Source organism: Triturus cristatus, chromosome 6, assembly GCF_964204655.1.
Source record: "Triturus cristatus chromosome 6, aTriCri1.1, whole genome shotgun sequence".
NCBI classification, from domain to species: domain Eukaryota; kingdom Metazoa; phylum Chordata; class Amphibia; order Caudata; family Salamandridae; genus Triturus; species Triturus cristatus.
The window spans coordinates 1,020,142,081-1,020,168,786 of record NC_140589.1 but is presented as its reverse complement, the minus strand read 5'-3'; the positions used below and the strand labels follow the sequence as shown (position 1 = coordinate 1,020,168,786).

Sequence of the window (26,706 nt, the reverse complement as noted above, 5' to 3'; positions counted from 1 at the left end):
GGCAGGGGTTGGGAGGTAAGGGCAGGAGGAGGGAGATGAGGGTAGAAGTTCGCCTCCCGTCAAAGATACTCATTGACCACCTATACTGCTGTATTGGACCCCTATTGCCGAGATATGGATCTTAGAGGTAACCGTGCCACCCAGTAGTAATCACTTCCAAAAAAGGCCAAGTGGGAATCTCTTTCAGCTTAAGAGGTAAAGGGACACAAAGTTGGGACTATTTTGAGAGAACAAAAGCCATAATTTGAGAGAGGAGACTAATGAGTACAATAGCCCAACTTAATATGTCAATAAAGAGATTCTATTGGCGTCTTGCGGTGAGCCAGAGGTCCGCCGGAGTAGAAATGACAGGGACAAAGAGCACTCAATAGCCATTACAAGAGGGCCGCCCTATTAGCTCTATTGATATGGAGGGTCGTAGCTGTCCTGTTTTAATTTGTATGGCTGGAGAAGGAGGCTCCATTTTGAAGATGGGTCCTCGTGTAGCACAGGGGAGAAGGGATCTACAAGATGGAGGGCAGTTAGCTCCAGAAGCCCCAACCTAAAAAGTCTGACCTCAGAGTGAGGGAGGGAATGGCTCACACAAGTCCCCAGCAAATCACTAGCGTGGCACCTCCCTGAGCCATCAACAGTACCTGCTCACTGGCAACGAGAACACTCTCCAGACTTCCGGGAGCTCCCAGCTCAGGGCCTCATGCCAATAATTGTAGGGGGCCAAACAAGCAGCCTACGGGGGGCTCGAGTGAGCAGAGGCAAGCAGCGAAGTGGGCGTCTTCCTCTAGCGCCTGGTGTGTAGAGGGAGCAAGCGGCTGCTGAAGGCACGCACACGCGTGTCCGCAATCTCATCGATCTCAGGTTGCCAAGACGTCAGACATAGGTCAGCGCCCTTCCCTTGGCACCATGGAGGCATTGGCAACAACAATGACAGTGAAGGGTGGAGGAAATGGCACACGGAGGAGCGACCGCACAAAGCCAAAGATCACCTCGGTCTGCCGCCAGCTCCACGCCAGGAGGTCAAGCAGGGCGTCAGCGGGCCGATCAGCCACCTCCGACGGGTCGCACCATCAGGCCAACAGATCTGCAGCCACAGTAAGCAAGCGGCACGGAGGCACCGGATCCGCAGGAAGTATGCCGTTTTTCGATCCAACAATCCCCGGCATCCTCAAACAAAATGGTGAAAGCTTGCGAGGTTGGACAGCCAGGCATAAGCAGGGATATTGCCAAAAGTGGGATCCCAAGCCCAGGAGCTTACACAAAGCAGCCTGAGCTTCAGTGGCCATCTTGGACTTGTTCTGTCCATTGCAGAAATGCAAAGGTTTACTCGATACCCATTTTTTACTCTTTATTTTACCATATGAATTGCTCTATACTCTACACATGAAAAATCATTGTAAGGTGCAGCTCAGTTGTCAACTCTTGGTATATCGGGTTTTTGGACAAACTGTAAATACTATACATCCCAGCAAACACAAGAGTCTAGCGGAGGTAATGGTATATTGCTTTTGTAAATCTGTCTTTGTGACAAGAAGCTACAGATGAAAATGGCACAAATGGCCGTTTTTCCAACTCATTTTCAATATGTTTTTATTTCAACAGTTTGTTTCATTGGGAAAACCGTAACGGATTGACACAAAAGACCCCCTGCTGAATTTAGAATTTGGTTTCCTGTTCTGAAATCTAAAGCTTCTCTGGATCACCCATGGGTTTCACACAGGTTGTTACCACAAACTGGAATTAAGTTGACTGAAACTATAAAAATTCTGACAAATAATATCATTCATCAGTTTTCAGTGGCAAAATGCAATATGTTCATGTTGCGTATTGGGTCCTTTCCTGTTGTATACACTAGGCCTACCGACAAGTGATGCACCATTTTATCTGAAGACTGAGGAATGCTGAGTTGTAGGAAGTTTGTGGCTCCCTGCAGATCCCAAAACTTAGCCCAAGTTTGAGGTTTTTAAAAGCTTATGGGTAAGGAAACCTGCTGAGAGCCATACAAGTCACCCTCCTAGATTCCTCATGGTGTTTAGTTTTCGCAAACATACAATTTTGCTAGGTTTCCCCAAGTGCAATCTGAGCTAGGGTCAAAAATCACAGCTACCGACAAAGTAAAAAAGGGTTAGGTTTTTGTGGAAAAATGTGATGTGTCCATGTTGTCTTTTGGCCAATTTGAATCGTGTTAGCACGGGTACCCACAAATTCAATGATGTACAAATAAACACGGCTCCTAAACTCCATATCTGGCACCAATTTCAGAAATACACAGGTATCTTTGATAACAATTTTTACTATACATATTTCACCATATGAAATGGTCTATACTTGCTACACAATGAAAAAACATTGTAAGGTGCAGCTCAGTTGTTGACTGGGTACTTCGGGTTCTTAAACCTACAAACCCCTATATATCCCCGCACCCAGAAGGGTCTGTCGGATGTCATGGTATATTTCTTTTGTAAATCGGCTATTGTGACAAAAAGTTACAGATGAAAATGTCACAAATGCCAGTTTTTCCCCCGACTCATTATCAATATTTCTTCATCTTAACAATTGGTTTTTGGAAAGCCTTGAGGGGGGATCTACACATGAACCCCTTGTTAAATTCAGATTTGTCTTTTTTTTATTTTATTTTTTTTAGAAATCTGTAACTTTTCTGGATCACCCATGGGTTTCCCTCAGGTTTCTACCACAAACTGGAAGTAGGTTAAAAGAACAAAAATAGGCACAAGCTTTGGCAAATGCAATAGGCTTCGCCTATGTGATTAATATTACGTTTTTGTTGTTGTTAAGTTTTAGCTTGGTGAGCAGTTGTTCAATATAAATTAAAGAAACTCTGTAAAAGTGTTACGACTTGTTTACTGAGAAATGCAATATATTGTACAGTAACTGGTGTTAATATAAAGCGCTCCTGTACCTTGAGTGATGTTGGCGCTATATAAAACTGACCCTAAAATAAAATTGTGAAAAGCAAGTTTAAATGCGAAGGCGATTAGTTACCCGTGTGCTTTTATGAAGTAAATGGTGGTAATATAAAGCGCTCCTGTACCTTCAGGGGAAGTTGGGGCTATATAGGAGCACCCCAAAATGTTATTAAGTAAAATACGTTACACAACAGCGCTGTAACATAATTATTTGATTCATGCGTCGGTAGAAGGCGTTGAGTGACTCCGTAGCAACGTCGTCTACCCGATGTGAGGTTCACAGGGTCCATATAAGCCTTCCCCTGACGCACTAACGTCAGTTTCATCCGTGACCACTTTCCGCACTAAAATGCAGAGCCACTTATAGAAACTGCTAGGAAACAGTGCACTCAAAAATAATTTTCTTTTTGTGAAACGTTTGGTATATTTTTTTTTTGTTGAAAATTGTAAAGGCATGTTAATGCTTGAAGGGATCTGGGAAAGGAAATGACAACCTATTTCCAAGAGCGGGGAGGAGGGAATGTCAGTAAGTAATATGCAGCTAGACCTGGTCACTACCAGGTCAGGCGTTACCGAAGGCAAGCAACTTAGTCATCCGATACACATTTAGCCGTGAATCTTTACCTTTGAATTAGATAACAAAGCAATACCATCCCAGTAGGAGGGTCTGCAAACTGGTCCATGAAAGATCCCCAACAAGGACTAGCCAGCCTTTATAAGAAAGAGTGACCAGCTGTTGGAAGGGTGGGAGTGACGCCTCACCAGAACAATTGTAGAGGGCATGAATAAGAATAAGGATGGGTTAGAAGAAGACTTCAGGTAACCACAATACCGCAGAGAAAGTCAGAATAAGTGGTGTGTGACACCAACACCAAAAGCAGAGGCCCACAACTAACTGATCAGTATAAGTAGGAGTAACAGACAGGCAGCGCACACAGAATAACAAGTGTGGAGGCCACAAAAGAAATGTGTTCAAGAAACAGGAGCCAGAAAAGGGTCAGAAAGTATAATGGAAACACAGCAAGACTCCTACAGTATAACATGACAGTCGAGGAGAAAGAACATCACCTTTTCCAGAGGAAGAGAAGGGAAAAAAAGAGAAAATCCCACAAGCAAAAGGAAATCTCCAGTGTCCGCGGAACAACCTGTGTAAGCCAACAATTCCTGTGACATCAAAAGTGAGGCTATCGGTGCCATCCAAAAGCACTATTTACCTACTCATAAGGAGTTGGAACTGCAAGACGTGAATCCGAAAGAAAAACAAAACCTTCTTGGGAACCAATTCAAGAGAGGGTGGGCAAGGAACACACGATTGAGATAAAACAACCAGTTCAGGAACTAAATGTTGGGGTTGGTACAGGAGGGTCATGGAAATGTTTCCAACAAAGCACAAAAAAATTGCCCAAAGCGGAAATCAATAACAGCTTTGTGCAAGGCAGAAGCAGAGTAAAAACAGACCACACAGTGGCACAGAAGAGAAATAGTCTGCAGAGTAGCCTACCCATGCCAAAAAAACTGACAGTACATCCACAAGAAACCTTGAGGGAAAGAAACTACAAGAGGCCTTTGTACCCGTGCATAACAGGAACTAGCACAAAGAGGCACTAAGCAGAAAAGAAAGGAAAAGAAAGAAAGTTCGCCTAGGACAGGAGCTGACAATGTACCCTAGGTCAAGAGGTATGCCCTTGTTCCGTGCATCTGCTAGGAAAAAAGGGCACTAGACAAAGTGTAAGGAAAACAGCAAGGAGAAACCCCATACACCATCCTATCAAACACACAATGTGATGTCCCCTATAAGGGATACCAAGGGGACAGAAACATATGGCGGAATGCCGGTAGGGAATACAGACAAAGTATCCTGTTGGACAAGGAACCAGTACATCCACACAAGACAAACAGAATACCCCAAAGGAACCTGGGTAGAAAAAACCCAAAGAACACCTTGCATTAACAGGAGTGGAATGTAATAGGGCCCTAAAACAAAATGCGACCCAATAACCGGGACCATAGCTAGTCACTGACCGGTCGGGAAGTTTAATAAAAATAAATACCTCCTGCAGGATGCAGGAGAACATCACCGGGTGCCACTGAAGGTGAAGTGAAAGAAAAACCCATCTACACCATTCCAAAAGGGCTCACATGTAAAAGAAAAAGCAGGTGACCAAACTCCGTACAAGCTCAGTACAGGGGAGGAAGGGGAACGGATGGTATAGCAAGCAGGGGTTAGGATTTCGCTCCACCCAGAATATTCCAAAAATGGTGCAAAGTGGAGTCAGCCTGAGCGCCAAACAGATGTCCATTGAAAGGCATGTTCACCAAGGAGGAATGAACAGCCTCTGAAAAACAGGAGGTGTAGCGAGGCACACCAGCGTAGAGCTATCGAAAGAGTCATGGCTCACCCGACAGGATCTGTGGTATCCATGCCACAGAAAATAACCAATGTAGCCGCCTGATGGCCATCCTGGAGCATTTGAGTAAGAGCGTTCCAGGTGTCATCAGGGACAGAGGGGAGAAGGTTCGAGGCTAAATTCCACAACACATAACGAAAACAACCCTAAACACAAGCAGCATTAGGAGACCACAAAGCGGAACTGGTGGCAGAAAATATACATCGACCAAGAGCATCTAGGCTTTTAAACTCCCTTTCTAGAGGAACGTCAGGCAGGGTGCCGTTGTTGGGGGAAGCTGTGGCCGCCTGAACTACAAAGCTGCGCAGAGTAGGGAGAGGCCGATCGGGTATCCAGGGGCAGGACAGTGCCTATGAGCTATAGAGCAGTCCATGGAGGCCCTTAAAGCACAAGTTACATACCTTCGGTAACGATATATCTGTAGGAGACAGTAGTTATATATTCCTTACCTTAGAATTAACCCCAGGAGTCAGACTGGATCTGGAAAGTTTTTTTCGTCAGCAGTACCTCTACGTGTCAGGTGGCGGCGGCGGTCGGCTCCGCGTCAGTCGGCGTCGTGGCTGCCGGGATGACGTCGCGGCACCTACTTAGACGTCGCCCTTGCGCGCTGACGTCAGTTCTGTACACGACTTTCCACGCCAGAAATGCAAGACACAGACCATTGGTGCACAAAACTATGGCCCTGAAAGGATGTCCTTAACCCTAGAAAACAGTTCCCAGAACGGGGAGGATGGGTGGGGCGGTAAGGAATCTATAACTAACTAATGTTTCTTACAGATATATTGTTACCGAAGGTAAGTAACTTGTGCATCTGGAAGTAACATGTTAGTTATAGATTCTTTACCTTAGAATAGATACCCCAGCAATACCAACCCTGGTGGTGGGTCTGCGAACCAAGATCACACCAGAAAGTCCTGGAGAACAGAACGGCCAAAGAAGCCATCTCTCTGGACTTGGCTGTCCAGGCAGTAGTGTTTGGTAAACGTCTGCAGCGATGCCCACGTGGCTGTCTGACAGATGTCATTCAGAGGCACTCCTCTTCCCAAGGCAGTAGTAGCTGCTGTCGCCCTGGTGGAGTGAGCGCGTAGCCCAACTGGAGGCTCCTTTTTAGCCAGAGAGTAACAAGATTTAATGCACAACACGACCCATCGAGAAATGGTGCGTTTGTGCACGGCCCGACCCTTCTTTGCACCCACGTAACCAACAAATAGTTGATCATCCACCTGGAACTGTTTCGTGCGAACCAGATAGAAGGAGAGCGTACGTTTTGGGTCCAGACAGTAGAGCCTCTCCTCTTCTTTTGAAGGATGCGGAGGCAGAAAGAAGGTGGGCAAAGTAATGGTCTACCCGATGTGGAAGGCAGTGACCACCTTAGGAAGATAGGATGGACGATTCCGGAGAACCACCTTGTCCGGATGGACAGACAGGAAAGGAGGTTTAGAAGAAAGAGCCTGGAGCTCACTCACTCTTCTAGCAGAAGTGATGGCTACCAGGAAAGCAGTTTTACGAGTCAAGAGTCTTAAAGGACAGTTGTGGAGCGGCTCAGGGAGAGCACATCAAATAGGTGAGAACCAGATTCAAGTCCCACTGAGGCATAACGAAGGGGATTGGAGGAAAAAGATGTGTTAGGCCTTTTAAGAAACGGTTAACTACCGGGGACTTTAAAAGAGAAGATTGATCAGGCAACCGAAGGAAGGCAGAGATGGCTGAAGGATAGCCCTTGATAGTGCCCAGAGCAGAGCCCTGCTGGGCCAAAGAAAGAAGGAACAAGAGGACTTCAGAAAGAGGGGCAGAAAGGGGATCCACAGCTTTTGCTGTGCACCATGCCACAAATTTGTTCCACCGGCAGGCGTATACCATCTTAGCGGAGGGACGCCTGGCTGCCAAGGTTAAATCGCAGACTTCGAGAGGCAGGTCGAAAGACATCAACTGCCGCCGCTCAATCTCCACGCACGGAGGTGGAGACTGGACAGGTTCGAGTGGAGGACGGTCCCCTGCTGCTGCAACAGAAGATCCTACCGAAGAGGCAGTCTGATCGGAGGATCGATGGCCATGTTGAGCAGCTCGGGATACCAGACTCTTCGCGCCCAATCCGGAGCCACAAGAATGACTGGGGCCCGGTTGCGCCGGATCATCTTCAGCACTCTGGGCAGAAGTGGTATAGGCAGAAAGGCGTACAATAGACCGCAGCTCCACTCGCGACAAAAAGCGTCACCGAGCAAGTGCTGCCTTGGAAATTCCAACGCGCAGAACTGATGACATTGCGCGTTCTCTTCAGTGGCAAATCGATCTAACCAAGGCTCTCCCCACTGCTGAACGAAACCTTGCACCACCTCAGAGTGAAGATACCATTCGTGATCCATCATGCACCTGCGGCTGAGTTTGTACGCCCTAGTGTTCAGTGAACCTGCCAGCTGTTGAACCAACAGGGAAATGCCATGTCCAGAGACGGAGGGCCTCCTGACATAGGGTCCACGGCCCCACTCAGCCTTGCTTATTGTAGTACCACATTGCAGTGGTCTTGTCTGTGAACACCTGCACTACTCTTCCCCGGACAGAGGGAAGGAATGCCTTGAATGCAAGACGGAACACCCGGAGCTAGAGAAGGTTGATATGGAGCCCAGACTCCGCCGGAGACCAGAGGCCTCTGATCTCCGCCCCTTGTGGCCGCCCCATCCCAGAAGGGATGTGTCCGTCACCACTGTGTACTCTGGTTGGGGAAGGGAGAGGGATCTGCCGTTGACCCAATCCGGGTTTGTGAGCCACCACTGCAGTTGTTGCGCAGTGCCCTCCAAGATCTAGACCTAATCGGACAGGTTCCACTGATGCTGCGCCCACTGGAACTTCAGGTCCCACCGCAGAGCCTGCATATGCCATCTAGCATGATCGATCAGCAGGATGCAGGAGGCCATGAGGCCCAGCAGCCTCAGGGTCATCCTGACCGAATGATGGGATAGAGGCTGAAAGATCTGAATCATAGCCCGAATATCCCGGACTCGCTGTTCAGGAGGATAGACCAGAAACCGCATAGTGTCCAGAACCGCTCCGATGAAGAGGAGCTTCTGAGAGGGAATCAGGTGCGACTTCGACACACTGATGGAGAACCACAGCTAATGCAGGAGGTCGGCCATAGTCTGGAGGTGGGAGACGACTGCCTGGGGCGAGCCCGCCTTCAACAGCCAGTCGTCGAGATAAGGGAAGACTGAAACACCTGATCTACGCAGATGAGCTGCAACCACCGCCATAACTTTCGTTAACACCCGAGGGGCGCTGGTAAGGCCAAAAGGGAGCACAGTGAACTGAAAGTGCTCGTGGCCTACCGTGAACCGTAGGTAACGCCGGTGGGCTGGCAGGACGGGAATATGAAAATAAGCACCCTGCAAGTCCAACGCCACCATCCCGTCTAGCGGGTCAAGGGCAGACAAGACCTGAGCAGGTGTCAACATCTTGAACTTTTCTTTCCGGAGGAAGCGATTAATGTGACTGAGGTCCAAGATAGGATGCAGGCCCTTGTCCTTCTTGGGGACCAGAAAGTAGTGGGAGTAGCAACCACAACCTACTTCTGGGACAGGAGCGCCATAACTTCCTGCTGGAGAAGCGCCAGATGATCCTCCGACATGCAGTGGTATTGCGGTGGCATGGCTGGAGGGGTAGTCTCGAGGGGTAGGGGAGTAGCCCCTTCGGACTATTTTCAAAACCCACCTGCTCGAAGTGATGGTGCGCCAGAGGGGGAGGTGATGGCAAATCCTGCCGCCCACTGGTGTTTGATGGTCCTGAAAGGACGGACTAGGAGGGTTTGGAGGCTGCTGTGGGGGGTGGGGGTGGGGGTGGGGGGGGGGGGGAGTGGGGTTTGCAGGAGCCGGGTGGTGGCATCCGGAAATCATCCTGTCCACGGGAGACCCCGTGTTGGGCCTGGACCGCGTGCCCAAAAGGATGTCGGTAAGGGCCTCCTTAAACGGCAGCAGGGGCTCCGAAGAGCTTGCAGCACCTCTGTCAGGAGGTTAGTCCTGACTGCCACCGTAAGAAGCTTGAGTTAGAGAGCCTCGGCCGCCCTACGCAACACCACTGCGTATGACGCTCCCTCCTCCGTAGAGACGGTAGGAGGAGACAACATGCCAAGGTCAGGGGAGGTGTCTAGACCACTGTCATCCCCAAGCTCCTCTCTCCAGTCCTGTTCATTGCCTAACTGGTCAGCTAGATGGTCAGCTGACCCGTCCTCGTCATCTGGGTGCCATTCATGTTGAAAAGGGACCTCAGGAGTGAACAGGGGCACAAAAACCCCTCTCTGGGAAGGGCGACATCGGTCATGCTCTGTGCCCACATCAGGATGGAGGCCGAGATAGACGCCGGCCGGCCGGACGTGGTGCCTGTGGAAGTGGCGCTGGTGGAGGTGTTATGAGGTGGCGTCGGAAGCAAACTCCTAGGCCCCCCAACTGAGTCAGAGGGGCCCGAAGGCACACCGGCGGGCTCGGTCCGCTCAAAGATGGCTTGCATCCCCTCGTAGAACGTACGAAGCTGGGCGGGGGTCGCACCGGGTCCCGGAAAGGGAGGGAACCCCGAAGCTGAACCTTCATGCCCCACGCGCGGAGCCGCGGGAGGGGCTCCACGCGTGTCCCTCGTTCTATCGGCAGAACGACGAGGAGAAGTCGAAGAGTGACGATGCTTCTTCGACTTCTTCTTATGCTTCCCGTTATTCGACCCAGAGTGCGAAGACTTTGACGATTTGAAACCGGAGTGGTGATGGCTCCGCGACCAGTCCCTCGACCCCCCTCTGGACCGGGACCTCGAACAGCGCGGAGCCGACTACCGGTGCTCAAGCAGCTTTCGAGACCGCTCCCGCAAAGCCCTTCCGGCACAATCGACCGGCAGTCGGAGCACGACTTTGGATCGTGGTCGCGCTCCAGGCAAGAGAGGCACACGCGATGCGGATCAGTCGCCGACATCAGTCGGTTACAGGAACTGCAGGCCTTAAAACCGGGCATCCCTCGTGCACCTATTGGGAGTCGAACACTCGAAACAAAGTCAACAAAAGTCGAGAAAACGTAGTCAAAAAATGACTGAGGTACTGCTCTTCCCGGATCTGCGCTGGCTGGCGTGGAAAAAGAAAGAACCGGCGTCAACGCACGAGGAAGGCATCTAAGTAGCTGCGGCGACGTCATCCCGGCGACCACGGCGCAGACGCGGAATTGACCGATGCCACCTTCCAACGCGCAGAGCTACTGCTGACGAAAAAACTTTCTGGATCCAGTCTGACGCCTGGGGGTAATTCGAAGGCAAGGAATCTATAACTAACGTGTTTTTTTCAGATACAGGTTTGGCCCAAGAGCCAAACAGAATATCAAAGAGGGTTTCACTGAAGAAGAGCACAAGCCCCGATCTAGCCCTGATGAAGCAACCCAATTAAGGGATCAATTGCCACAACTAGAGATGGGAGGTGTAACACCAGAATCACAGCAACCCTCTGCAGAAGCTCAGCAAAAGCAGAGCTAGCCCCAGTAGCAGGCTAGGAGGAGAAAAGAAGCCTGATGATGGATAAGAGTCAAGGCCATTAGCCTCGCCAACGTCAGACACCCAATGAAACTTCGGAGGAGGCCGAGTAGTGTCACTTAGGTCATCACAGAAATCACCAAAATAGTTGTCTCCCGAAGGAAAAGTAGCAGGGGGCTCCTCTGTAGGCGGAGGAAGGTAGACCGAAATGAAGTGTTCTGCAGAGGCCATCGCCGATGTCGTCTGGCATCGACGAGGCGACACCTCGGCGTCGGGAAGAAAAGACACAGTAGCAGTGATCGAGGCTGCCGACATCAGAGCTAGCAGATCCAACACTGGTGTTACAGGTGGAAACCCTGAAGGGCTGTGAATCAGCCGATACGGATTTGTTCACAGATCCAGAGGGCCTCACTGGAGCAGAGGGAGGTCCCGCTGGCTTGGAGTCAGTCAAGGCTCCTCCGGTCTCCTTGGGACGCACTCCACAGGGAGTTGGAGAACCAAAAACATAATGAAGGGAAAGATAATATTCTCTCATTTGATCCGGAGTAGCCTCAGTGCCGGGAAATACCAAAAGGCACAGGGTAGACTCTCGCTCCGAATCCGAAACTGGATGAATTGGAGGCGTGTCAGAGACCACGCGGCATAGACGGTGAAGACCGCAAACTTCGTCCACCTACAGCGCGACTTGTAGTCGACAGTGAAGGATTTCGGGAGCTGCCCGTCAAGCAGTCCTCTGAGGGAGAAAAAGATCGCGACAGACGAGGGACCTTTGACCACTGCGCTGCCAAAAGTGTCATGCAACGCTCCTGTAACGCACGACCCAAGCTGAAGACATAAAATACACCCTTCGGAGTCACGGTGCACACTCAGACACCACATGCAAACAGAAAGAGGATGCGGGGTCGACAATTAGAAAAGGGCACACTGTGTCGTCAAGATGGGCCAAAAAACGCTAGAGGTACCAGTTTCCGGATCCGTGTGGAAGAGCGGGAAGGAAGAAACTGACATCAGTACATCAGGGGAGGGCTTATATGGACTCTGTCAACGTTACATCCGATGGATGATGTTGCTATGAATTCATTCAACGCCTTCTACCGACGCGCAGAGGTACTGATGTGGAAAGTTTTCCGGATCCAGTCTGGCGCCTTGGGATATCTGCAGCTAGATATCTCTAACACATACAGGTTTTTATTCAATTAATTTTTGGGGCGCTTTCCTATAGCGCAAACTTGATCTGAAGGTATTTGAGAGATTTACATGAGCCCCACTTACATTACACAGAAACACTTTAATTTTTAAAAACATGTTACACAGCAGCGTGATAAAAAAAAAGATAAAGCACTTTGACGTGGTTAACGATGGCAGCGTCATAGTTCTTTTTTTAAAAGTTCTTAAGCCATGTCGCTGCTGTGCAACATGTTTTAACAAGAACATGAAACAAGCTGCTGTGCAACATGGGTTACAGAAAAGAACCAGCAAATAGAATGCCGGAAAATGTGAGTTACAAGCCACAAAGCCAACGGTAAGCAATGGGCAAAACACATTCCCAGGGAAGCTTTCAGAATGCCCACATGAAATCTTTAAGCAACCAGACAGCTGCACTGTCTGGTAGGCTTCGACCTAATGAGATTTCGAAGACATGGATAAAGGAGTAAAAGAAAGGGCACCATTTTAACATCTGTGCCATCTGGTGAAAACGTACAAAGGACAAGTAGTTTTTCTGTGATATGAAGAAAGCAGCTCTGCATATGTCCTGCTGGGTTCACTTAAACATCAACTATGAGATCCAGTCAAGTGACCAACTTTCTCAGATCATGCTCATTACGGCTCATGTGGCTTGCTCACTTTCTATTGTCCATTATCCATTACTTAGCTTTTCACTTTTTTGTCAGCTGTCAATTTTACGCTGTATTGATATAGTGGATGGGCTGTAAAGATGTCTGAATTTAGCAGCATCTTTAATCATTTGAGATCAGCAAGAAGTGAACTTTGGATTTTAATTTTGAATCTCAGCAATTATGTCCTCTTAGTGAATGCTTTTTCCCACATAGATATTGCTACCCTTGGAGCTACAGTATTCGGTGTTCAACTTCACCTGAATGGCTGGCTTTGCTAGTCTCAGTCAGTATCTAACCTTTGGGGAAGACACAGCTGTAATACAGTGGGCAGTGCCTTTTTTGACATGTATATCTTGGATGCATGAGTACCTGTAATGCCACGAGCTTCAGATATTTTCACACTTAGGCAGGAATATTGCGCACCCGTGCTGAGAGCACCTGAACTACCTCTTTTCGCAAAGATTACTCAGAGCGGACTACATCTGTTGTCGAAATGCACTGAAAATAACTTATGAGGGACCTAAAACCAATCGTTGGAAGGGTCTTTGATAAGCATGCTCCAATATTAACCCTACTAAGCATCAGCTGAGGGAAGTAAATAATAGTTTACATGCCTTTAATTTTTCTAACTTTGAAATGCCTATTTACGAGTAATAACTAGTAACGTCACTGCACCATAGTGAATAAGTTGCATTATTGAATAGCTGTTTCTTGAAGCACTCAAAGTTAAAAGCATTCTCTCGGTTTACTGGAGTGTTAGAATCATCCTCTCTCAGTGAAGCTAGCACTCGTGTGTTTAACCAGACACTTCACAGAACTAAATTTCTACAGCTAAGATAGCATTTTTATCTAGGCATAATATAAATGTTAATGAAATTTATAAAAGCGCACAACTACCCAGAGGTGTCTTGGCGCTGGGAAATACAAGCCGCAGACTCGCACCTAGTACTGGAAGAGCCAGGTTTTTAATTGCTTTCTAATAACAGTCAGAGAACTGACATTCCTAAGTTGAAAAGGAAGTGAGTTCCACAGCTTCGATGCACTATAATAAAAGCTAAGGTCTCCCCAATGAGCCGTACGAATTCTTGGTACCAACAATAATCGTGCCCTCATTGACTGAAGGTGTCTGGTCGGTTGATACCATGTGAAAAGATTCTGCAGAAATGATGGGCCTAGGTGGTGCAAAGCTTTAAAAACAATACATAAGGTCTTGAATTCAATATGCTGAGGCACCGGGAGCCAGAGCAGATTGCGAATTTCATTAGAAACTGAACTGTGTCTGGGAATGTCAAGCAAAAGGCGAGCTGCTGAATTCTGAATCATCTGAAGTTTCTTCAGACACTGCTTCTGGGCATTAAGATATAGCCCATTGCAGTAGTCTAATTTGACTTGAATGAGGGAAGAAACTACTGTTTTCCTGGTGTTGTCCGGGATATACAGAAATATTTTCCTTATTTTCTTTATGAGGAAATGTGAAGCAGAAACCACGGCATTCGTTTGTTGGCAAAATGTCAATCTATTATCCATCAGCACACCCAAGTTTTTTACTTTTGCCACTGGCTTTGGTGGTAGACCCATCTCCGCTGGCCACCACAGATTGTTCCAGGAGGGCTGTAGACTGCCGAAAATGAAAACTTCAGTTTTGTTGGAATTGAGTTTAAGGCAGTGTGCTGTCATCCATCTGTTGATGGTACTCATGAAGCATCGATACTGCGGAGCAGGAGAGTTTTGAAGTTTATGTGCCGCTACCACAATCTGGGTATCATCGGCATATGTGGTCAGGCTAAACCCAAATTCCCGGATAAGAGGGGCCAGTTCGGAGACGTAGATATTGAACAATGAGGGGCTCAGCGAGCTACCCTGAGGGACGCCACAAGGTAGAATATAGGGGGCTGAGTTAAAGCCGTCGATAGATACGGTGGATTTTCGATCAGTTAAAAAGAAGGCCAGAAGTGCCCGAGCCACTTCCCCTACTCCCAACTTCTCCAAACAAGTACAATCTGATTGTGGAAGGTGACTACACTACTCAAACTCCTGAATGGATATCCAAACAATTAATTTACAAGCCAAACAAGTCATTTATCTGGAGAAGCAGTTCGAGAGCAATGGAGGACACAAATACTGCCACTACCTGAGATTTAATATCATTAACATTCATATTTCAGGTTTTTTCTAATATCCAAGTCTCTAGGACTAAAATTAAACAATCGCCAACCTCTGATGCTGCGGCCCCGCTGGCTGCTAGCAAGCAAAATGGCACACTAGAGTGGGTCCCTGCTATGACCCTGGGGGAGGGGGTGGGACGTACTCAATTTGGAAACAAAATGGAGTACTAGAGTGGCTACCTGCTTCGGTCATGGATGGACTGGTGAGTGCACTGCTCGGTTTGCAAACAAAAGGGAGCACTAGAGTGAGTCCCTGCTTCGGCTCCAGGGGGACTGGTGAGTGCGCTTTACGATTGGAGCGTTGGCTTCCCACACAGCACACAGAGGTGCTGACACGCTTAAAAGAAGTTCTAACAGAGTGGATGAAAACAGTACCTTGGCCAAGGGACATTGATAAGAGAACCACAGAGGAACAACAGGAAATAGTATGCTACAGCCAATAGAAACTGAGGACAATTAAGTTGCAAGCACATGAACCAATGAAGAGTAAGATCGGGATGTAAAGCCCCTTTTAAGATGTACATTAAATCCAGTAGACTTCACAAGCACAACGTAGGTGAAATCTAAAAATGGGCTACCTCTTAGAAAAAAGCAAAACCTGCAGTGAGAAAAAAAACCTTTTGTGGTGCACTCACTTCCTATTTTTTCCTAAAAAACTAAATTGACCTATATTTTTCCCAATTCCTCGGTCCCCTCTAGAGGAATCCACACACCTTGGGTAGAATCGCGATCGCATTAAGGAAAAAAAGGTGAACATTTGGTGTGGATACCTGAGGTTCAAAAAGTTATGGAGGCCCAAGCACAAAGAGCCCCAAATAGCCAAAAAGGGCTCAGCACTGGGGTGAAAAAGCCTCAGCAGTTAAGGGATTAAAGCAAACATAGTGCAGCACTTTTTATGAAGGAAATCTCATGTCTCGATATAGAGGTCCACAAAGGGGCGTCTATCACGGAGCTGTGTCGCTGCAGATGTGTAGTAAGTTTTGAATGCACAGGTGGAGAGGATGTCTTGCAGTATTTTATGTTCAGTGCTTAAAGGAGCTGCTTAGCGTATTTATTTGTAGGGGACGCACAGGGCTTCGAAAGACTGATGCACATGAAAGGAATCTGGCAGTAGATTCAGGAGGTGGAGAATGGGGGCCCTAAAAAACAAATACAGAGCAAAATACCACTGATTAACGTCAGGAGGAGATCTGAAGGAGGAGTGACAAATATGGTTATGAGCTAGAACCCTGTGTCAAACCACAACCCCGTGCAAAGATGAAATGTTTCAAACATCCTTACCTTTAAGATGACTTTTGTATTTTTTGTTTCATATATATCCATAATAGATGCTTGATAGACATGAGCAAAAGCTCCCTCTCCAAGTAATTGATCAACATGAAACACTTGATTACCTTTAATGTAAATAAATAAATAAATAAATGGAAAGACAAATCAGAGCATGAATAACATTAAATTACGAAATATAGCCCGCCCCACACATTCTGAAACTTAGTGATTTAAACTCATTACCATATATTACAGGGCTTCTGTGATGTATGAGAGATATAGGACTTTCATGTCATTAAAATGGAGAAACAATGTTTATTAGAAATAAAACGTCCGACCACACCAAGTGGCCAGTCATATGATGTGCAGCAGCATCCAATTACAGGTACAACCTGCGCTGAACACCTTCCTGATATTTTGTATCCATGTTTCCAGACTGGACACTCACTGTCATCACAATCATTTTCACCGCTGAACTCACACTGCTGACGGGAAGCACACAAGTTAAACTCACTCAGTACAACTCCTAAGGTCATGTTTATTAGAGCTTCAGCTGGTTATAAAAATTCTACCAGCTGTAACCAAAAAAAGCAGTCTGCACCCCTGTTATTTTTCAAGGGCTCCAAAGAGGAGATGGGTTTTTCACCAAAAAGCAGCACTGCAGTGAAGGGTAAGACCATTAGAGTGGCCTAGCCATTTCCTAAAACCCTAGATTTGATCACAAATGGTTAAGTGCTATGAGTGGAACTACTACTGCCATCTTTAACACCGGCTAGTAGTGGTAGTTCAATTTTCAAAATGTAGCAAGAAACGAAGATATGGCTGAAGTAAAACGAAATGGCATACTAGCCTTGTTGAGGCCAACAAGAATGAGAAGCAACAAATACGTGGAACTATCCGGCAAGCAAAATGGCCGACTGTACGGCTGCTCCCATCAACCATTGCATGCTTCACCAATCTACAGAAGGCTGAAGTACTCGGAGAAGGAGCAAGGGTGCGCAATTTATAGAAAATGCCATAACTCAGACATCCTTTTCAGACATTCTTTGAAAGGCTTGTCATACACAGTTAGCTGATAAAAACTTTAATCAACCCTCTCCGAAATAGGCAACATTACCTAGTTTGAGATCCAACTTCGGCTTGACAGCAGGAAGATTCGATGGCCACTCATAGTAATTGGGCATTAAGCTCAGTGTCTTTGGCAGTCTCGAGAGAAGGCGGTTTATTAAATCATTATCCCAAGGGTTTTCAATCGTTATATCTGTAAAAGTGAAATAAAAATCGCATAAGAAGTGAAACTTAAATATATCAGCTAAAGTCTTACAAAAAGTAACGTCTTATTGTATAGTGATTGGATTTATATAGCGTTTACTACCTAGAACGAGGAACTAAAGCACCCAGGGTTAGTGGCTTATCCAAAGGTTGATTGTTGTGTATTGGGATGTCTTGTACGCAGAGCCGGCTTCAGGGCAGTGCGACTGGTGTGGCTGCACTTGGCGCTGACCTGTTGAGGGGGGCGCTGTGACTTCTGGGGGCGCTGAGCTTGGCAATATCTTATGATAGGAGAGAGGAGGAGCACTTTTGCAGGTGGTAGGGAGAAAATTCAAGGAGGCGGTCATGGGACGTCGGGCGCCTAAAGAGATTGTCGCGCTGGGTGCCGCCACCACTAAAGCCGGCCCTGGTTGTACGCCCCCAAAGGAAATGATTCCACACCATTTGCCCTAGTTTCTTTGTGGGGTATTAGGTTAACAAGAGTTGGGTGGGATAATTAGTGGGCTATGTGCTATTGCAAATGGTTGCTATGATGAAGAGATTGTCTAGATAAGAATAGGTATGGTTAGATCGTACGGATAGGGGTTCAAAGTCGGCAAGGATGCGGTTCATAAAATGAGGCTTTGGCAATTTGCATAAATAGATTAAATGAGATTACGTTAAACAGAGTAGGCTACATCCAGAGAGAGGAGGCATGCAGACAAAGGAGTTAAGGTGAGGTCTTTCAACAAAAAAAAGAGGGAGTCCAGGCCAGACTCCCATGCTCTGCTTCAGAATAGAGTGGGAGGAGGGTTTTTGGATGGCATGCAATATGAGGATGTAAAACTGTTAACAAAAAAAAACCTCTAGAAATAAACATTTTCACGCAATATAGTACTATGGTATTTTGATGCACTAACATCATACTAACACTGCTATGATTGGTTTCTGGCAGTGCTCTTTACAACCAGACTTGAGATGCATATGAAGCAGTAATGATTCTCACAAGAATGAAAATGGGTCTAATGAACAGAGTATATGTTTTATAGACTCCTCCATGAAACAGCAACTAAGTTACCTACAAAAACATAACTAAAACAGGCAGTAGGTTTGGGTCATTGTTGAGAATGCACACAACTTAGACACTGAAGGGGAGACAAGCAACACTGTCTGTACTCCATAGTCATTAATGCACACCCAGCCACCGGCAATACAGCTCTCCAGCATCCCCGATCCAGCACCAATTAGGCGGTGTAATCATAATCCATCAAGGCTGAACTGTAATAAAGGCCCCCATCGGTTTGGGTAGGGCCTTCAACAGGTTTTCAATTCTTTCCAATTCTGGTTCGCATATTTGCTTTGGTAGAGGAGGATCTCTTTGTAATAAACGATGATTTGATATTAGATAAAAATGAATGCTGTTTGCCCAGAAGTGTCTCATGTTTATTTCTACAGGTCTTTTGGAGACCATTTTCACAGCTTATATGATTTGAAATAACCGCTGAAAGCTAACTAATGAAGAATATTAAATTAAGTTTTTCTGATCAATCACATTTAGTTGGTTCATATATGGAATGTGTCCTAAAACAACATATGGTTTTATTTGAATGCTACATTGCAGCAAATGAGAGCAATAGATGGCGAGTAGAATGAATGATCGCAAGTGTGACAATGATTTTATAGGGATATGTCTGCTGGTACGGATCTGCAGATTATTCTTTAATTGTATAATGTATGAGGCTTTGTGATACACTATGCAATGTAGGTTTTGTCTTGATTTACTAAATATTTGATGTATATTATGCAATACTTTGATGTAATATATGAAGATGTAACAGTTCAAAGAAATATACATATAAAGAATAAGCCTCTCAACATATATAACAATATTTCTTGACTTTATGCATGAGGAAATTATGGGAAGACAGTTGTTTTTCTTTAAAATGTTGCCGATTTTACTTCACAACAGTTGCAAGCTGGAAAAGCCTCAAAAACCCAAAATCAAGTAAAGATAGAAACGACCATACGCTTTTACGAATACGAGGACAATGCCAAAAATTGAAGAAAGGTGCTATTGCTGCAAATGAATAGTAATCGCACAAGTTACTTACCTTCGTTAACGATATATCTGTAAGAAACATTAGTTGGTGATAGATTCCTTACCTTAGCATTACCCCAGGCGTCAGACAGGATCCCAAAAATTTGTCAGCAGTACCCGTGCGCGTCGGAAGGTGGCGTCGTGCGGCTCCGCGTCCGTTGTTGGCGACGTGGTCGCCGAGATGACGTTGTGGCAGCTACTTAGATGCCGCCCTCGGGCACTGACGTCAGTTTTGTACACGACTTTCCACGCCAGGAACGCAGAGCCATGCAAGCTACTGACCACTGGTGCATAGAAACTAGGGCCCTGAAAGGAATGACCTTAACCCTAGAAGCACAAGTTACTTACCTTCGGTAACAATATATCTGTAAGAAACAGTTAGATTCTTTACCTTAGAATATCCCCAGGCGTCAGGCTGGATCCGGAAAGATTTTTCGTCAGCAGTACCCCTGCGCATCGGTAGGCGTTGTCTGCAGCTCCACGTCCGTCGTGGGCGTCGTGATTGCCGGGATGGTATGGAATCTAGCTTACTAATGTTTCTTACAGATACATCGTTACCGAAGGTAAGTAACTTGTGCATATGAAAGAAAAACGTTAGTTAGATTCCTTACCTTAGAATAGATACCCCAGCAATACCAACCCCCGGTGGTGGGTCTGCGAACCAAGATCACACCAGGAAGTCCTGGAGAACGGGACGGCCAAAGAAGCCGTCTCTTCAGACTTGGCTGTCTTGGCAGTAACGCTTGGCAAACGTGTGCAGCGAGGCCCACGAAGCTGCCTGACAAATGTCCTGCAAAGGTGGAAAGAAGGTGGGTAAGGTAACGGACTGCCCGATGTGAAAGGCAGTAACCACCTTAGGAAGAACAGAAGGGCGAGTCCTTGTTGCAGGGATTCTGCACAGAACTATGCGCAGGAAACCAGGACCTAAGAGAATTGTGGTGTACCAGAAACTCCCCTCAGAACTAAGAACCCCTATCCGACTAGCTTAGTGTCACATTCGTTATCCGAGATTTGGCTCGGCGGTCCCAATGTATAGACAACCCAGAACAAGCGACTTAGACACTCTCAGGAGTGGTGGGAACCCGAAATAACCGTTGAGAATAACAAAGACACGGTAAAAGTTTAAAGAGTTTATTTTATAAACCTCGCGTCCTAAGATGCAGTACTTTGGCTAACACAAGCAGACAAATGGTTAGGATTAGCACCATCAGCATTGTTACAATACCATAGAAAATGAAAGGAGCAATCATAATAATAATGACCGTGGAACACAAACACCCTCCTTTCTCTAGCAACTAATAAGGTATTATTAGACTAATAGAAGGTCTCTTAGGCTTGCATGGGGGACCCCATACCTTATAGATCAGCTTAGTGGAATCACATCACAGGATCAGTTAGGCTCTCTCCTGCTTCAGCTCTTCGTTTCGAATGTAACAGAAAACATGCTGCTCTGTAATATTAAAGGGCTCATCTTTCAGGTATTGGCAGCTGTATGTATGTTATGGCTAAAAAGTGGTACGATCAACCTGAACACATCAACCTGCCCCGTCTAGTGACCCAGACTCGTTCCTTACATGGTGTACAGACCAAAGTCACTACTCGCTGTTAAGGATGTTAAACAACAGATGGTTCTCATGTGAAGCAAAGTCGAGTCAGCAGTTCTCAAATGAATAACATGCAACAGTGTCGCGTGCAAAAGCAGCAGAAGCAGCAAGCTGGCTTTCTAACAGCCATCGAGGTTATGCTAACTTAGCGTTGTACATAGGGCGTGGCTAACCCACACTACATCCCCCTTTGATCGGACTACTAACCACTAGGGGCGCACTTATCAAGAACGCAGAGTTCAAGTTAGAAAGAACGGAACCAAGGGCATGAACTATAAGTCCATATAAGGTAAGTGTAAGTTCGAAAAGAAAAAAGAGGTCGTCAGGTGGAAAAAACCATGAAAAAATGGGAAAAAACGACACCGCTCGACACATCAAGGGTCGACCATGATAAAAAGTCAATCCATAAAAGTATAGGCACAATAAGTTGCAACAGCCCCCAAGAGGAAATCATTGGAGCGTTCCGCAAAAGTATCTGCCATCCAGTTTAACAGGGGAAAGGAACACACGTGTTCACTCACAATTGGAGCTTCCAGCACCACACGGGGACAACAGGAAGGTTCCTTGATATAACTTTGTTCCAGAAAGTCAATCGCAGCCTCTTCGATGGCCCAATTACCAAGGACTCCATGTGCCGCACCCAAGTCCATAAACCCAACACCAGAACATTCAGACTCATGAGCCGTAAGGGGCTCATCAGTTGACCAAAATCCGGTACAGGTGACACCAAGGTTGAAAGGCACAAATCCAGAGCCCACTGGAAAGGACAATCCAGGCAGTGAAAGACGGGTTGAACACAAGTAAAGAACGGAAACCGGAAGGACGATCCATACGCGACACTTAAAGTCGCCAGGGGCAACGTGCCATAGTATTCAAGCATCCGGTTGAGCAGATGAAACAGCGTGGGCATGTTGTCTCTGCATGCAAGTTGCGCAGCCATTGCGTAGAACGCAAACCAGCAAAAGTATTCCAGCAATAAGGTCAAGAAGCAAAGGAAGACCTCCGAAGACGCTGGAAAAAATAGAATGAAAAAACGCGGGGATCACACCAAAAATAGTCTGAAAGGAGGTCACGAGGCCGGAGCCCACTAGTTTAAAAAAATGGACAATGCCGGTCGTAGACGAGTCATTAAAGATAGTCTGGATCAACGTTCCAAAATGGAAGGGGAGGTCAGTATTCAAAAGCGCCTGCACCTCTGTGCGGGTGTTTGCCACGTGAAGAAGAAAGGTTTCATGGGATGAAGTTAAAGCGACCTCCCTTTGAGACAAAAGAGCCCTTATTCTGCTCATCTGGTTGAACTCTGCGCTCAAGGTTGGAATCGAAGGCCAGATAGAAACATCGAGCCGTCCATGCGGGGGCGGGAAAAGGACATTATTACAGCAAACTACACGCTGGGAAACAGTGACTATGTACGGAATGCCCTTCAGCATCCCACAGCAATTCTCATTATTTAAAAGCAAATAACTACCGTTAGCAAGCAGTGTAAATGAAGGGGTTATAACTGGTACAGGTACACCTTTCAAAACGCAAGCTAAATTAGGAGCGTGTACATTGCAAGCACCATGTAATTGTATATGTCTACACACTACAGAATGATCAGGAGCAGAAGTGCATTCCTCACCTTTCAGATAAACCTCTGTGCCCTCCCGCATGCATCTATATGTAAATGGGAGCGACCAAACTTCGTGCAGGAACGCACTACCAAGTTGTTCATATCTGCTCAGAGCATAATGTTTCATGCATGAACTAAATTTAAAAAGCGAAAAAGGTAAAGTGATTACGCCGTGAATAAGCCACGTGGCCGAATTTAACTCGGCAATAGAGAAAGGCAAAGGTTCTAACTTCTCAATGTGCAGTAATGAATAAGTGGCATCCTTCATAGACATAAACTGTTGCTTTGCAGTCAAATTAAAAGGGAGGAACAAAGAGGAAACATTCATATAATCCCATGGAACTTTCCCTGCTTTTAACGTTTGCAAAGTCCATGCAAATTGCATAACAGAACGCAACTGATTCTGGCCATGGTATAAGACAGACAAATCATCCTGCACAATATCTACGACAGATGAAACAATATTATCTAAAGTGTAAATCCTAGAAGACAAGGTATTTATACTATTATCAATCACAGCCAACACTTTTTCCATATTGGCCTGGTCAATAGCACGTAATCTGGAGGCAGCCTCAATTTGCGACAATTTCCAAACTTCATTGTAAATAGCATATACCCATCTTTTGGACCTGCCTACCGCAGGACCTTTAATAAAATCATTCAAATCAATTTTGTCGTCTAAACGTGACAAATGTAGCTTAACAGACGCTAAAGTGGAATGTTGCAGCCAAGACTGGCATAACTTACCCACAGAGTAGGTAGTTACAGTATGTGATGATTCAAAACGAGGATCTACCCTAACTTGAGTGTACCCAGGTGTCAGTGCTAAAAATCGGCGTTGACAAGAATCTGAACCAGTTTGCCAAACCAACCAACCCTCAGGATTAAATGCCGAAACATTAAAGGTGGAGTTGGAAATAAGGGACTGCAACTTAATAAGGGAAAGATCTGTGTAATTACCCCAGCCGGGATAAGCACCCAGATCCGGGATTGCGGGGGAATTCATCCTTTTAGACGTAGACAAGCCAAAGCAAGTCGTCTGAATAATAGATGAATTTAAAAATAACATATGGTTAGGGATAAGACAGGCACGATGCAAAGCTTCTGTCCCCTGAACCTGCCACGGTTTAGTACCCCAAACCGATTTAAGAGTGACAGTAGTTTTCCATAGCTCGTAGCCTCCGACTGCCAATTCGTCCATAAAGGATTTGGAATATAATAATTTGGTATGTGTCAATCGTACCTTCGAGGCGGTTTCAGGTGCCATCTTAAAATAAAAGGAGGCCGGCTTAGACACACTAAAATCCGAAAAGTATGTGAACTTGTTCACTAACGTTGTAGAACTGCCCTGATGAGGGGTCGGACAATGTTCCCATTGTGTGTAATTAACAAAATTTCGAAATGTATTTGCTCTGTGTAGGAAATGTGTGCCATAATGTTGATAACAAAATTGTTCACCATAATTAGCAGAATTTAAATATAAATCCTCAGCATCAAATGCAGCATAATATTTTAGATCAGAAAACAGTGCTTCTATTGCGTGTACATCCCAATCATCAGATCTAATATTCTGTTTAACGACATCACCCATAGAAACACGAAATAAATTAGGCACATTAATCACTTCTGTAGGTCCATGAATTTGAAATTTAACAGCATCCCAAGCAATCCCATCACGCACAGGCCAGGCAGTAATGTTCACAAAAGTCTGGTCCCTTTTCATAATGTGTGATGAGGAATGGGGGGCCAAAGTTCCAGCAATGGATTCAATCGAAGATCGCTCATTCAGGTAGTGTCCATTAATAATTTTAAAAAACACCACCACAAAGCCAATTTTCATGAACAATAAAACACAGATTAGCACCAGCCAGATGTAAGTCCATGGTGCCACTAAAAAATGTCTCTTGAAGCAGGCAAAAAATATAGCAATTTTGGATGGGGGCAGTGGAAGTCATTGATTCAGTGTCAAAGGAAGAACGGGACTGGTCAATCGCTGTTGAATGTAAAAGAGGCAATGGAACACTTGCAGGATAAGCATCCTCAGGATCATCAGGCAAACCACCATCAACGGGCGGTATAAGAGGGGAAGCAACAGCTTGGTGGTAACACCAAACCCTGCCCTTGAGGCGGTTACGAAAGCCAGTGTACCCAATTAAAAGGCTTTGCATCCAAGGTGGATACAATGGGCAACCTCCTTGACTTCGCCGGACGTCACATATATCTTTGACGCGGCATTACAGACACAGGAGTTCTTGGAGTATGAATTTGTTCATCCGGCTCCTCTGACTTTGCGCCCGCTCGAGGAGTACCATTGTGTCATATACACTGATGGGTCTGCGCAACCCGCAACTGGATCAAAGCACGCCTATTCAGCGGCCTGCGCAATTGTAGTAGGTACTTTCGTGAACGGTGAGTTCCAGTCTGATGTCGTGCATACGCAGTCATTGGGTGATTGTACCGCGCAGTTGGCAGAGCTGAAAGCTCTGGTGCTTGCACTGGAGTTTGCTGATGCTCGGGTCACCACTCTTATAGTGAGTGACTCGTTTTATTGTGTTCAATCATACAACGAGAATTTACACTTTTGGAGTCAGAATGACTTTCATGATTCGAAAGGTAGCACAGTTAAGCACAAGATGCTTTGGGTTCGAGTGGTAGAACTTAAAGAAGGCCTGCCCCTCGTGAATGTAGTTCACACTCTTGGTCACCAGCGTGTTGGTGTCCATGCTGTCGGTAACAGTTTGGCTGACGAGGCAGCAAAAACCGCAGTGGCGACATATTTAGTAGCAGCAGTTACAAGATCCAAAACTAGGATTGATGATGACATCTTGGCAGCTATTGCTGCGTCCGAGACAGGAACGGGCTTTCCGAAAGGATTCCCTTCCCGCTACCATTATCATTTAAGTCCTGATAACGTCCCGTTAGTGAGGATTAACGACGTTGGTGACAGATTGATTCCCAACGCGGACTGCAGACCATCTCTGATTACAGCTGCCCACGAAGGTGTTGTGTCAGGGCACGCCGGCGTTTCAGCGACTGTGTCTCTTTTACAGCAGCGTTACTGGTGGTACGGTTTGTACAAACAAGCGCGAGCTTATGTCCTTTTATGTGACATTTGCCAGCAGATTAAACCTTCTACTGTCGCGCGTCCACCACAAATGCAGCTGTTTATATCTAATCAACCACTTGCGTGTGTTTATTTAGATCACTGCGGTCCTTTTTCCTCTGATACTGCGTACAAGTACATCTTGGTTGCAGTGGATTCGTGCACACGTTTTCTGTGGGTGTGGCCGCAAAGGAGTACTGATGCCCGGACGGTCATCAAGGATTTGAGTGTCTTTATTGGGAGCTTTGCATGTGGTACCCTTCATTCTGATCAGGGCCCTGCGTTTGCCTCTAGGGCTTACAAGGAAGCCATGAGAAGTTTGGGGGTCCAAGTCAAATTTTCGTCTCCATACCAGCCTGAGGGCAATAGTGTTGTGGAGCGAATGAACCGTGACCTAAAGCAGTCTTTGACAGCAAGGGTATTCGGTACAGGCCGAAGCTGGCTGACCCACTTGTATGACGTGCAACGTGCACTTAATAATCTCCCTAGAAGGTCTCTGGGTGGGCGGACCCCATACATGATGCTCTTTGGAGTACGAATGTTTGTTCCGGACCTTGAGGGTCTAGACATGGCGGCGACTGCCGCGCCTTTTGACCTAGATGATCACTGTGCTGTATTACAGAATCTACAAGAAGCAAGAGACATTCTGGCGAAGGAACACGTACCCTCTACATGCGAAGCTGAGCTCCAGATTCCGGTAGTCGGCTGGCTACCTCGAGTTGGTGATCTGGTCCGTGAGAAGGTGGAGAACAAGAAAGAGTTTGGCCCCTCTTATCGTGTACCAGTCCCGGTGCTTGGAGTCCAGGGTACCCGTACAGTCATTTTACCACCACTTCCTGGTCGCAAGGAAAACAGGTACATCTAGATTGACAATGTCAAGCTACAGCGAGTGGCCGATACTTCATAGTATGACACCTTCAGTTTCTTGCCCTTCCATTCTGCGAAATTCT

The 26,706-nt window shown here is 46.3% G+C and overlaps 1 protein-coding gene across 1 annotated transcript in view; it reads right to left on the bottom strand.

The window, feature by feature from the left end:
• The window catches only part of BUB1 (BUB1 mitotic checkpoint serine/threonine kinase), an 850,308-nt gene that overhangs the window by 107,470 nt on the left and 716,132 nt on the right, over positions 1-26,706 (bottom strand). The window contains exons 26-27 of the mRNA XM_085611813.1: positions 17,206-17,349; positions 16,101-16,213 (exon numbers count right to left, since the gene is read on the bottom strand). Coding sequence (XP_085467939.1) covers positions 16,101-16,213; positions 17,206-17,349 — 257 coding nt within the window. The remainder of the gene's footprint in view (positions 1-16,100; positions 16,214-17,205; positions 17,350-26,706) is intronic.